The 14,117-nt window shown below is 37.9% G+C and overlaps 1 protein-coding gene across 1 annotated transcript; it reads left to right on the plus strand.

The window, feature by feature from the left end:
* Positions 1-4,596: 4,596 nt before the first annotated feature.
* On the plus strand, positions 4,597-12,188 carry adra1ba (adrenoceptor alpha 1Ba). The gene is made up of 2 exons (XM_052588836.1): positions 4,597-5,774; positions 9,309-12,188. The coding sequence occupies exons 1-2, from the start codon at positions 4,847-4,849 to the stop codon at positions 9,863-9,865; spliced, it is 1,485 nt and encodes a 494-aa protein (XP_052444796.1). The 5' UTR covers positions 4,597-4,846; the 3' UTR covers positions 9,866-12,188.
* The last annotated feature ends 1,929 nt before the right edge of the window (positions 12,189-14,117 follow it).

Below are 14,117 nucleotides of genomic sequence, written 5' to 3' on the forward strand. Positions count from 1 at the left end.
ATTAATATATTTTCATTTTTGGGGGACTATTTCTTTAATAGCTGACACATTCCCACACATTCTCATGGCAGTTCATAACTGCTTTATGTTTTGCCAAAACTGTGGCAAATTCAATTTAAATAGGCCAAGCATGGACTGTCATGCTTAGTTCCCTTTCGAACAGTCTCTCCCATTACTTGAGACATTAAGGGGAAACTCCTGTTTTACTCTGTGCTGAAGTCTGATTTGTTCACGGCTGTGTAGCTGCAAAAAACAATGGCACTTTAGTCCACCAGAAAGGGTGAACCGTTTTATAAGTCAGCTCAGAGCGCCATTCATCAGATCATTCTCTTTCAGTGATGAGGATCATCTCTTAGCTGACTCTGGAAGAAGCCAAGAAGAAGCCGAGGAAGAAGAAGCTCCAGCTCTGCTCGCCGCCGTCAAAGATGCCTAAGCAGCGAGGATTCCCTGCAGACATCTGGCACGTAAAGAGCAAGACAGAGAGTGAATTTCCTAAAGAGCTAATTTCAGTGCCCCCTTTTGCAAATGTTGCACTGCGAGTGTGGCCCATGCAAGGATGAGTCTTTCCTGTCTCCAGTCTTGGATCGACTTCTTTCACAAAGGCATTCCTCCCTGCTCAGCTCTCCGGCTCTCCGGCCCCCTTCAGTTTTGGCTCAAAGCCTGCGTTCCACCCCACCCCTGGCGCCTGAGGTGGCTTCCTGTCAGGGTAGACCACCACTGTATCAAGGCTGTGGCCACCTGGATGACTTTTTGCCTGTTCCAAATAGGAACAAGTTTAGGCCTGACCTGCCGAAGGAAGGTAGTGAAAATGGATTCATCCAACTCTGGCTCATTGCCTCCTTTTTTGGGCACAGAAAGAACTCATCTTGTCAAGGGTGAAGTTTATTTAAACAGCTCACATTTCTTTGGTGTCAGTTAGCACATGGGACATGTAAGGGCTCTGAGAGTATACCTAGAACGCTCTAGCCTGTTTAGACAGTCACAGCAGATTTTTGTCTGCTTTGGAGAATGTTATAAAGGACTGCAGGCCACAAAGCAGTGACTTTCTTGCTGGACTGTTGATGCAATAGCCATGGTTATGCTTCAGAAGGCTTGAAGTGCCCTACAGGTGTGAGGGCCCATTCTACAAGAGGGATGACCTCCTCCTGGGCATGGTCCATCAGAATTTCTATTGGCGAGATCTGTTCAGCCACCATGACATCCCTGCTTTAAAGTTGAGAGTTCTGATGTAACCTTGGTACCCTGAGATAAGGGAATTAGTGTTGCGTCACTTGCCGTGCTATAAGCTGCACGCAAATCGATGACTGTCACTTCAGTTAATTAATCTGATGAATGGCGCTCTGAGCCAACTCATAGAAGTGTCGGCTCCTCCCTTTCTGGCAGCTACACAAAGATGAACAAATCAGGCTTCAGTACAGAGTAAAACAGGAGTTTTCCCCTTAGTGTCTCACGCAGCGCTCATTTCTTTATCACAAGGAACCGAGGAAACATCAGTAACCAGAGTGTTTTTTCTTTAAAAAAAACATACAATTTAGTTTGAAGCAAATCATATGAATTCATGCAAAATTGCCAACTTATAAAACAGTTACAAGAGCATAAATATTCACGAATTTAAGAAACATTCAGAACCCAACATATTAATAATATTTAAGATGTAATATTTATACATGTATGTTTTTGGATTTCTAAGGATATTTTTGTTTATATCTGTACAATAAACAATTTATTTGGTATTTTATTTGCTACCATTTTATGTCCAATTCAAAATTTGGGCCTTAAACAAAATCAATTGCACTGGTATAGACTATTGAACATTAATTTTAATAAGCCCATTTTATAGATAAAAGTGTTTTTCGTCCTTATGGAAGATGAACAAAACAATTGGACATCTGCGATATTACAGCTTTACTGGATGCCTAATAATTACACTTCCTTCCCATGCATTATTATGCCTATTAATTATGTGCACTGCATGGAAAACACCTCTAGCTCCTCTGTTCTTTTTTTTTTTTCAAAACAATTATTTTTTTTTTCATTATTTTAAAAGCAATTCTTTATTCAAGACAAATACTTCTGCTGCTATAATGTAAATGTAAATCCTTCAAGATAATTATTCCTATAAAGAAATGCTTTCTGTCCAATATGGAATATATATACTGTCATTGCCATTTGACAGACACTTGCCACTGCACTGGGAGTAGAAGCTGCAGTTTAGTGTGGTGTGGCTGACAGCTCAGCATTTACTTGCCTTTAAATTTCACCTTTCACTTCACATTACTTTCTGTAATTCCTCATCCAAAGCAGCGACGGTATTAAATGTAATAACCTTAATTCACTTGGAGTGTGTTTGGGCTAATAGTTGGATGGTTTTCAAGAGCTATACAGTGCCAGGGGGTATGTGTGCATGTGTGTGTATTTATTGCACTGGTCACACAGCGGTCTGGCTACTCTTTCTACTGAGCTCAGCACTGGCATCTAGGTTGAAATGCATCAGCCATACATTCGGTGCCATCATCTTCCAACTCATCCACAAAGGATATAACTTTCCTCTTCATGTCACATGCTCTGCTGTTTCCCATTAGCTTCTGGTGGGAGTGCAGTTTAAGACTCTTTAATATTTTTGCTGTGCCTGTATCACTTTGTAATGAACAATCCTTAAGGTTTGGGTTCAATTTTATGCATCTCTAAACTCTCTCAGAGCCTATTCTCTGAATTTTTTATATCAAGGCTTATTTAATTTCAGCACAGTGAGGATATTCCTGCATGACAGAAGGCTTGTTTCCTCTTTCACAGCTCTAGCTAACTGTAATGTACTTTGATTTCTGCATAAATTAGTTGACTTATGGGGTTTTTCATCCATCTGTTTGAGTTATGTTTTCTCTCTCTCTGTTTTTTTTTTTTTTTTTTTTTTTTTTGGCGCAAGCCATTAGGTACTTCATCACTGTCAAAGTATATTCCTGTTTGGCTGGCATTTGCAAAGAGATTGAGTTAGTGGCTAGTTTATAAAATTACAGATGATTTGCATGAATATTTGGACACTCATGGCAGTCTTTAAAGATGGCACAGTGTGGAGACTTTTGCCAGTGAATGACTTTGTGTTTTATGCAGTTCATTTGTGCTCTACATTAGGACCAGACACAAGAAAATGTGTTTTTTTTAACTAAAAGCGGTACTTAAGAGCTAAAAATAAATGTTTTTAGAAACTTGTGGACATATGCCATGTGTGACTGATAGGTTTTGTATAACTGCGCAGTCCTTGTGAGACTGAAATGGGCACCTAGATACCACCATGCATCAACAACCTTGATATTGTTTGCAAGTTTTCCATATTTTAAATTGCAAATGATCCTAAGAATAGCGCGGTTGGTATGTCCATTGGCATGCTTTCCAGTTGACATTGTATTGCATTACCTGACAGCAGGCTGTGAAGCTCAAGTGACCGATTGATTATAATTTATATCAGTCAGCATGATGGCTAAATAGTTGTACATGACAAGCAACATTTTTTCTTTAAAATAAACAACAGTATCATATATTTTTATGTTAGTAGTACTACATTTATATTACTAGTAAATTGCTAGTATCTTTTCAATTTCGGTAGTAACTATTAATTTATTATGACTTTTTTTTTTTTTAAATAGTCACAGTTCTAAAAGTGATAACAACATTTCATAGCTTTTGGTAACAAATCACACATCTATGCCATTGAATATCATCAAATAAATAGCGGCTCAGATATCTACTTTCATTTCCAACTACAATCTATTTGAATGATTGCTGGCACTGATTCATATTTCTATCATTAATATACCAGTATGCATTTATTTGATTGTAGTGCATGTTTCTGGAACTAGTAACATATTGGTAACACTTCACTTTATTTTAAGGTGTCCTTGTTACAGTGTAATTATATATTTAATTTAAGTACTGAGTAATATTATTTAAATACATGCACTTACTATATGGTTAGCTTTGGGATTAGGGTTTGGCTTAGGGTTACTTGCCTGTAATTATGCATAATAGTGTTATTATAATAGTAAGTACATTTAAAATGTGTTAGAAGAGCACCCTAAATAAAGTGTTACCCTTGTTACACGCAGAGATGTATAATTACACTTTAACAAGGACACCTTAAAATAAAGTGTAACCAACATTTCTTATCTCAGTAGTTTTATAAATGGCTAAATTATAGTTCAGTTAAAAAAAATTGTTACACTTTAATGAGTTTTTGTTACACTGTTATTATACATGAAGTACTGAGTAATAATAATAAGCAGCATGTGCTTACTATAGAATTAGGATTAGTGTTTGCTGCATGTAATTAAACATATTTTATTGTTATTATAGACCTATAGTATATACGTGTAACTTACAACAGAGATATACAAGGATTGTATTACAGTAAGTTATTATATTACTTGTTATCGAAAAACACCCAGATACAGGTAAATTTGGGGAATTACAGGTTACCACGGCTTGCCATAAGTATGGAGGTTTAGAGGCCGTGAAAATAGTCTGTTTGCGAGGTCTCTCCGTTGTTGCCTGTATAGTCTCCATCGGGGAGGGGGTTTGGTGAATGCAGGAGTGGTCAGAGGCAGATCAGCCGGGAACACCGGGAGAGACACTGCGGAGAACTCGGACAACCACATCTTCAACTGGACTTTATGCAACGTTTACAATTATGCATTTTTACTCTTTAGCACTTATTGCGCAACAGAGCTTACGGATCCTTTGAATTTGTCATTTTATTGTTATTATTTCTTTCTTTGGCATCCAGAAATAACAATTTGCGCTTTTGGCGGTGAATCCTCATCTTACTTTGGTATGGAGGTACTGCAGAGGCAAGATGAGTTCTGATACAGATCATGCCGTGAACTTCTTGAGTAATGCTTCCTCCGAACTGTCCGACGTCTCCAATTCGAGCTCCGCGGGCAACGGGACCGAACCGAGCTCGTTCAGTCTCCGCCGTGCGATTCCACTGGGCATGGTTCTGGGCGCTTTTATTGTGTTCGCTATCGTGGGCAACATTCTCGTTATTCTCTCCGTGGTGTGCAACAGGCACCTGCGCATCCCTACCAACTACTTCATCATCAATTTAGCCATGGCAGACCTGTTGCTGAGCACCACTGTCCTGCCGGTGTCCGCCACGCGTGAAATTCTGAACTACTGGGTGTTCGGGAGGATTTTCTGTGACATCTGGGCTGCGGTGGATGTGCTGTGCTGCACCGCGTCCATCATGAGCTTGTGCGTCATCTCCATAGACCGCTACATCGGGGTGCGTTACCCGCTGCAGTACCCGAGCATTGTGACCGAGAAAAGGGCGCTCTTGGCCATGCTGGGTGTTTGGGTTCTTGCCTTTGTCATCTCTATAGGACCTCTGCTCGGGTGGAAAGAGCCTCCTTCGGAGGACGAGACAGTGTGCCTCATCACGGAGGAGCCGTTTTACGCGCTCTTCTCCTCGCTGGGCTCCTTCTACATCCCTTTGGCGGTGATTCTGGCCATGTACTGCCGAGTGTATATAGTAGCCAAGAGAACCACTAAAAACCTCGAGGCTGGAGTGATGAAGGAGCACATGGACTCTAACGAGCTGACGCTCCGGATTCATTATAAAGGCTCTCAGACGCAGGATGACTGCAGCAAGGGCCACATGAGGAGCTCGCTGACAGTCAAACTGCTCAAGTTTTCTAGAGAAAAGAAAGCTGCTAAAACGCTTGGTGTTGTTGTGGGCATGTTTATCCTCTGCTGGTTACCATTTTTCCTCGCATTACCCATCGGTACGTATGATAGATCTGTGATGGATAAAAGCTTTTTTTTCAGCCTGTGAGTGTCCGTGGTGCTAAATGTAAAAGTATTAAATAACTATAAAATTTAAATTTGAACACGACAGGAACTGTTTTTTTTTTCTTCTTTTTTTTCCCCAGTTCAGATAATAAACACATAATAATAATCAGATAATGATATGTTAATAATGATAATTATATGTCAGTGTTAGTTTATAGCAAATATGTTTGCTGGACTTTATACGTGAAAAGTGACACATTTTTCCCAGTTTTTGGAAAAACATGGCTTTTAGTCGTCCATTATGGTCTACCAGCCTGACCAAGATCCCCTGGCAGTCCATCTGACCCATCAATAAACCAGCTAGAAATCAGATTTACAGTTCAACATAGTTATAAACTTACTAAGCATATGATCTGTCCCACTCTAAAGAACATTAAAAGAGTCATTGTTGTGGCATAAACGAGTCCCATGCAGGGCATACAGTTTGAGACAGTCTGTGCAGCTGCCCCATTATTTCATTAGTCTATCATAAGAAATAAAGTTTAACCTTGTTGAATAAATGAAAGACAAACCCATGTGACATCACCACAATAATTTGATTTTTATAAATATTTATTGTAGCATGTAATTACAGCCATTCCTGAGGTGAATGATTAACAGCAGAATTCATGCGAATGATTCAGTCGACTGTAGAAGCATGTCATGTAGATGCAGTGTAGTTAATATCATAGTTTTAGCAGGGAACCAGGATGATGTAGTACAAGCCGAGATATTTTGGAGCAAAACATATGCATGCAAGAGACCTCGTCTTAAAATATTATATTAATTATAAAATAGTAAATAATCATGCAATATAATTTTTTTTAATAATAGTATTTTTGTAGTTAGTTTTTTGTTCAGTAGTTACTACTAAAACATGCAAGGCTGTTACAGTTGAATGAACAGTTGCAGAGTCACATTGATAGTGATATTGTTTACAATAATCATGGCAGTGATTTTACAGATTGAATGTCAAGATAGTCTCATTTCTGACACTTTAGAATGTGATCCTGTTGCCAGGAAAAACTACACATCTCCAGCTTGAATGCTCGGTTGGTAAATTCATGTTCTGTTTTTGGTAATACTCAGACCTTATTCAAAAACCTCTCACACTGTTAAAGTTCAATACATTTTTTTCAAATTCTGTCATGGACAAGAGCCAATGGAACAGATGCAGAAGGTTAATTACAAAGACATAATTCATGACAACACTTTAGATTTTATTTTGCTAAATAATCTAACATATGAAGCCTTTACTCATGTGTCATTTTGAATTGCAAAGCAACGTCTGTCATGTTAACCTGACGCGTGATCATTTAATTCAGCAATAGATGAGTCACTACAGAGCCGGTCCCCAAAGCTTGCTGGTGAAATCTCCTGGTGGAATGCACTGGAGATGCCAATGTCTTCAGAGCTCTCTCATTCCCAGGCTCACTCCCTGTCTGAACCCAGAGGTTTCTGATGAGGTGTGGGAATATAGTAGAGGTACTTTTCCCACTAAAGAAAAATCTGGTCAAAATGTAATCACCCTCCTATATTCACTTTATGACTGAGAAGTTCAGCTCCCAGTGACCTTCTAAAGGGCCATATTAGCAGATGGGCTGATATGTTTATCCTGCAAATGAGTGAAGAAATATTTTGAAGGAAAATATATTCCATGTGTTTGACCTTGAGGAGTTAACTTCCCTTCGTTGAGTAGCCTTTGTTTTCATATGCCATGTTATGAATACTGGAATGAACTGGTGTATGAGAAGATTGTCAGTTCTGGTTGCATTGCATCAGATCTGGACTTGCTTGAACTTTCAAATTTGTAATTACGATCCAGATGAGAGTTTATCGGACAAGTGATGTGTTTTCTCAGGGCAGTTCAAACTATTTTTTGGCAATTATTTCAGCAGACTTTATTTATCACAGATGAACTAAACAACTAAATAACAAAGCAGCGAGGTTTCTCTAAATGTCAGTCGGATAACAGAACAGAAACCACTTGCTAAAAGTACAAGGTTGCTGCAAGACTGTTTGTTGACTTCTCTTAGTGCAGATTGTCTTAATTTATAGCTGCTCTGGCTGAGAGATGTCCGAGTGACATGTGATTTAGAGAAGGAAGAGGCGAGAACATCTTAACGTAATGGAATAATTCACTTACTGGCAGAGACAGGAGCTGACCGGAGGCCTCACACCTGTGTCTCTTCTTGAAGTGTGATAATGAACCCAAGTCTCATCCGGCTCTGTACTGATACGTACCATAGCGAATTAGACCAAATCACTCACTTCAGTCATCCATCCCGTTCCTGTTAGAGGAATTATTGAAGTACAACATATATAAACGTTGAAACTTTAAGATTAAAAAAGGAAAAGATTTTGCCTAATTAGTAAGATCAGAACCAAAAAAGGGTATGTGCTGCACATCATGCATTTGCAAGCAAGTAAAAAAGCTGAATTCCTCAGGGAAGAGTGAGTTAGTAAACTCATGAGTGAAGATAAGCTACAGTCAGAGTCTGGAAAAGCATGATGGATCTGTGTGAACTTTTTAAAATATTTTGGAAACCGGGGGAGTATCGAAACCTGAGAAAGACTTCCAGTTAGAAATTGGGAAATCTAGAAGATACAGATTTTCTGGCTTGTTTCTTTAAATAGACAATTGATTTGAGTACAATTGTAAAAGCACTATAAATCTTCCTCATAAAATATAGATTTTGGAATGTAAAAACTTAAGATAACCATTTTAATAAAAGCTTACAGAGCGCTCAGCAAAGAATGAGTTATTCAAATGATGCTCTTTATGACAGGATTGAGAGTGTTCAAAAAAGAGACTTACTTTTTAAGACCAGGACGGACTTAATGTTGAATTAGAGACTTATAAATATGACAGATAAACCTTAATTTCTTAATGTGAAACTTAATTTTAACCTTTCGAGAACATATACAGATCATATTCCATCCCAATAGCAAAACTCAGAAATAAGGAATTATATTTCTGCTCAAATTCGATTGTTGAGAACATTTTATCATTATCTAAAACTATTGATATAGATTTATATCAGTTTTTATATAGAGATATGGTTGCCTTCGTGGCACATTTATATGACAAGTAATCATAGCGTCCAACTTCCATTGTAAAAATGCATGAAACATCCAATTATAATTAGTTTAATGCAGAAAAAAAAAACATTTTAATGATAGTTAATGTTATCCCATATCATTTGCATTATCAAACTGCAAAAAAAATTACATACATGTAAATGAAAATTTATTTTGTACCGTTATGACTAGTTATGACTAATGAGACACACTCAAGTGAAATATCTGTTCACATAGCATTAGATAATTTGGAAGGCATATGTTTATTGTCATTAAGATTAAAAAGATTTATTTCTGTAGTTTACATGTGCGTTGATGAAGGCTGCCATCTATTGGTGAAAGATGAAAAAGCATTGTGCATGCAGATTTGTTTTACAAATATTCCCTTTTATGTCTCCTGATTTTAGGGTCGTTTAACACCAGCTTACGTCCTCCTGAAACATTCTTCAAAGTGATCTTCTGGCTGGGCTACTTCAACAGCTGCCTGAACCCCATTATTTACCCCTGTTACAGCCGTGAGTTCAAGCAGGCCTTCATTCGGATCTTACAGTGCCAGTGTCAGCAGAGGAAACAACAGGGATGGAGGGCATACAACTACCGTGTCCAGACGGCCTCGGCCAACCAGGTCTACACAGACACCAGCTCTATTTGCATGAACGGCAGTCAGCAGACCCTGGCACCAATGCAACCCAGCCCAATGTTATTCAGCAGAGTTGGTGGCTCTCGTCCGGCTTCAGGCCTTCTTCCAGGCTGGGGCCCCTGTACCTCCTCTTCCTCTTCCTCCTTATCTGGGAGCCCTTCTCCTGGTACAATGAGAGCCAGCTCTAGGGCGACGAGTCCTTGCAAAAGTAACAGGATGGCTTTGCTGTTATCCAGTGGGTCCCAGCATGCCAGTGGACAGAATGGGAAGCGAGAGACAGAGCATGGGCTGATATCTAGACACACGCCTGAGACTACAATCTAGATTGATGGTGATATTGACTTTCATGCCAGTGATTTCTCTGTCTCTCAGTTCTTTCTGGATGGATCTGATGCAGTATTGTAGAAATGAAATACATTGGGAATCTTCTCATGCATGTCAACATTGTTTAATTTGAGTCACAGTTTGCTATGTAACAAATAATGAACAGTTAGCCGGTAATTACCACAAAATAAACCCCGCCCAGGTGATTAGGATACAGATGCAAACAAGTAAATAAATGGGCATGAAAAATTGGTTTGAGTTGATATTATTTTATCTGCATATTCTTAAAGCATCACTAAGAAAAAAATAGTCCATACAAATCAACTGACATAGCAAAAAGATAAACACTGCAACAACAGAGTAATATTTTTAACAGTATTTTTAACTTGAAAGCTTGCAGTTGACAACTAAGACGCATGACGGAGGCAGTTGCGTATGTGTAAAACGAGAGAGAATGAGTCTGGGTTTTATGTTAAGAAGATTGACTGGGTCGTCATGCGTGACTGAGTGAATAAGTGCAACTGTTCCCTCTGCCTTGGTTCCAGAAGTATTTTTACTCCTATTTTCCCATAGAGAGTTTTATAAGCATAAACCAAACAAACCAGCTACGAGATGAATCACAACATTACAAACTTTGATTTAAAGCAAAAACATATTTGTACATTTGCACAAGACTCTGTACTTTAATGGCTTCAGTGAAGGAAACAGTCCCATGAAGTATTGGAACTTTTTATTCATTTAAAGGGATAGTTCACCCAAAAATAAAAATTCTGTCATTACTCACCCTCATTTTATTCCAGACACATAAGACCTTCTTTCATCTTCAGAACACAAATGAAGTTTTCTTTTGTTGAAATCCGAGAGCTTTCTGACCCTCCATAGACAGCAATGAAACTGAAACATTCCCAGCCACAGAAGGGTGGGAAGGACATTGTTAAAATAATACGTGACATCAGTGGTAAAATTGTAATATTATGAAGCTACGAGAATTATTTTTGAGTGCAAAGAAAAGAAAAATAATAACTTTATTTAACAATTCTCTTCTTCTGCATCAGCGTCCGCCCCCATTCATGAGAGAACCATGACACAACAGGGTCAGAAAGCTCTCAGATTTAATACAAAATATCTTAATTTGTTTTCTGCAGATGAACAAAGTCTTATGGGTTTGGAATGACATGAGGGTTATATGACAACATTATAAAAATGGGGAAGTTGTGGCCCAATGGTTAGAGTCTGACTTGTAACCCAAAGGTTGTGGGTTTGAGTTTGGGGGTGAATGTAAAGCGCTCTCTCCCACCTTCAATGCCATGAATGAAGTGCCCTCCAGTTCCCTTGAGCAAGGCACTGAACCCCCAACTGCTCCCTGAGAGCTGCAGCAAAAATGTCTGCCCACTGCTCTGGGTGTATGTGTGTGTGTGTGTGTGTGTGTGTGTGTACACTTTGGATGGGATAAATGCAGAGCACTAATTCCAAGCGTGTGTCACCATACTTGGCCACTCTTCACTTTCAAAAGTTTTGGCAGTGACATAAATTTTGTGTTTTGCAAAGCTTGCTGCTTAAGCTATTGTGGTGTTCATTCACATTGTTTCTATATTATTGTGAAGATAATTTTGAATTATTATTTAAAATACAAATAATTGTTTGCATTTTAAATCATTTATTAAAACTTCATTGGCCAAAACATTTACTTTTCAAAAAAAAAGAGAAAAAAAATCACTGTTTTTTGATCCTGACACAAAGCTAAAATGAATTGACTAATCATATCAGCAGCAGCACATGTGAAACTGTGAATTAGTCGTCAGGTGAAATCACTCTAAGTAGATTGTAAGAGCAAATTAAATGCTATAAAAGAAGGGGAGAAGCACTTATTGTGTTCTTGTTGGAAAAGGTTACCTCCAATCATCATTTGTCCAACCATCATTTATTTGCATCAAAATGGCATCACATGCAAGGAAATTGCTACAAAGAATATTGCACCTGAAAGAACCATTTACCAGATCATTAAGAACTGCAAGGAAAGAGGTTTGACTCCAGTGTAGAAGTCTTCAGGACAGTCAGCTACAGAATCATGTTTCCAGCCATGCAGAGCTTGCTCAGGAACGGCAACAGGTTGGTGTGAGAACATCTGCAAGAAAAAGGGGGCCAAGACTTTTTGGGACATTTGGGTCAGGATTTGGCCCGGAAGTTAATATCCATCAGGCCAGAGTGAACTGCAGAGGTTATGAAGAACAATGGTCTACACTGTAAATATTGGCTTGTGCATTTTTTTTAATTTTATTATTATTATTATTTATTGTTTTTTCCAATAAAAGCCTTTGAAACTTATATGCTTATTACTTTTCAGCATACTATAGAATCATGTGGAAAAAATAATCTAGAAAAATACTGCAGCAGCAGACTACGCAAAACACAAAATATGTCACTGCCAAAACTTTTGGCCACGACTGTACACAAAACATTATTTATTACAATCTCTAGTTTGAGAGATTTAAGGGATTGTTTGATTTCTTTTTTTGTGGAGATTTGTTGTGCAAAATCATGGGTAATGTAGTTTTTATCAGGAATCTTAATGTCAAGCATGATGATTTAAACAAAAAATTTAAATCAATCAGGATGATGGCTTCAACGTTAGCATGTACTATTGCTTAACAACCTCCTAGTTAAGTCGGTCTTTAAAGTATAAAAAATTTAAGTAAAAAAATCTATTCCCTCATGAACAAAATAAATGGGATTTTTACTTCTGGAAACTGACTGTTGCATTCAATTAGGCTATATAGATTTTTCTTAAAGGGTTAGTTCACCCAAAAATTTAAATTGTCATTACTCACCCTCTCATCATTCCAAACCTGTAAGACCTCCGTTCATCTTCAGAATACAAATTAAGATGTTTTTGATTAATTCTGAAAGCTGTCTGACCCTCCGATAGATATCAATGCAATTAACACAATCAAGGTCCAGAAATGTTGCGAGAAGATTGGTAAAATAGTCCATGTGACATCAGGGGTTCAACCTTAATTTTACGAAGCCACAAGAATACTTTCTGTGTACAAAAAAGAAAAAAATAATTATTAAACGATTTGTTTCCTCCTTGTCATCCTATAGTGCCATTTTGGAGAATAGCCTACATAAGTAAACAACATATGCTGTTCTATGACAGCTGCACCACAAAGAAATGTTTTGTTCAGATTACAGATGATGCAGAATAGCATACGTTGTTCAAGTTCAGTGAATACCCTCCTAAACGGATGTCCTTAATCAAAAATATCTTAATTTGTGTCCTGAAGATGAACAAAGGTCTTATAGGTTTGGAACGACATGAGGGTGAGTCATTAATGACAGAATTTTAATTTTTGGGTGAACTAACCCTTTAATGAAATGAACATAAAAAAAATAACTTTACAGATTTACAATGTTAATTATTGCATAAATGCATCATCGCAGTCTGTGAAATAGATGGGTTGGAAATTTGAGGTTATTTGAAGTACCAAAATCACTACTTTTAAACCTTTACCAACATCAGTAAATATGTATTAGTGTGTAAATACTGTTTCAAATTTGTAGATGGTGAAGAGTCTATATTTGGCCTGTTTGACTAAGTGGCTTTGATTGTAAGTTTTGCATGAATAAAGGGATCAGCTCTGCGCCTGGACTTCTGTGCACAGCTGTGAGCAGCACGGATAAAACTCAGTATGACTTGCTCACTGATCTGTTCACTGTATTTACTTATTTCCCTTTTGATCTTCATGTTATTGTTCAGGTTGTGTCAGTTTTATAATAATGCTTATCGGACTGGTCAAGATTATCCAGGTAGATTCACAGTTAGAGGTAAATCCGTGACGCCTTGTGATTTCCAGTTCAAAAGGTGAGGGGTTTGAAGATGTCAGATGTCTAAAATGATTTGGGTTTTGGGTCATTACAGCACACTTTTAACAAATTAATGGATGGCATGAAAACTAAGGTTTGACCATTTAAGGAACAAGCCAACATTGTGTGTGCTCTGAACCAGCAAACTGGTGTAAATCTATTGTTCAACAAGACTTTGTACTTAAGAAAATGTGGTCATTGGTTCTACATTTACTGTTTGGTTCAGTGGATATAAAAGTAAAATATGTTTCACTTTCAATTTAACTCAGCCTTGATTTGTTTGTTTTGTGCAGCCGAAATAATTTCAAGGGAAACATCAGTGCTTTATTAGCAAAATAATGTGTGCATTTCTCCCAATATGTTTTTTTCTCTTTCACATTTGAACATC

Source organism: Carassius gibelio, chromosome B21, assembly GCF_023724105.1.
Source record: "Carassius gibelio isolate Cgi1373 ecotype wild population from Czech Republic chromosome B21, carGib1.2-hapl.c, whole genome shotgun sequence".
NCBI lineage: Eukaryota > Metazoa > Chordata > Actinopteri > Cypriniformes > Cyprinidae > Carassius > Carassius gibelio.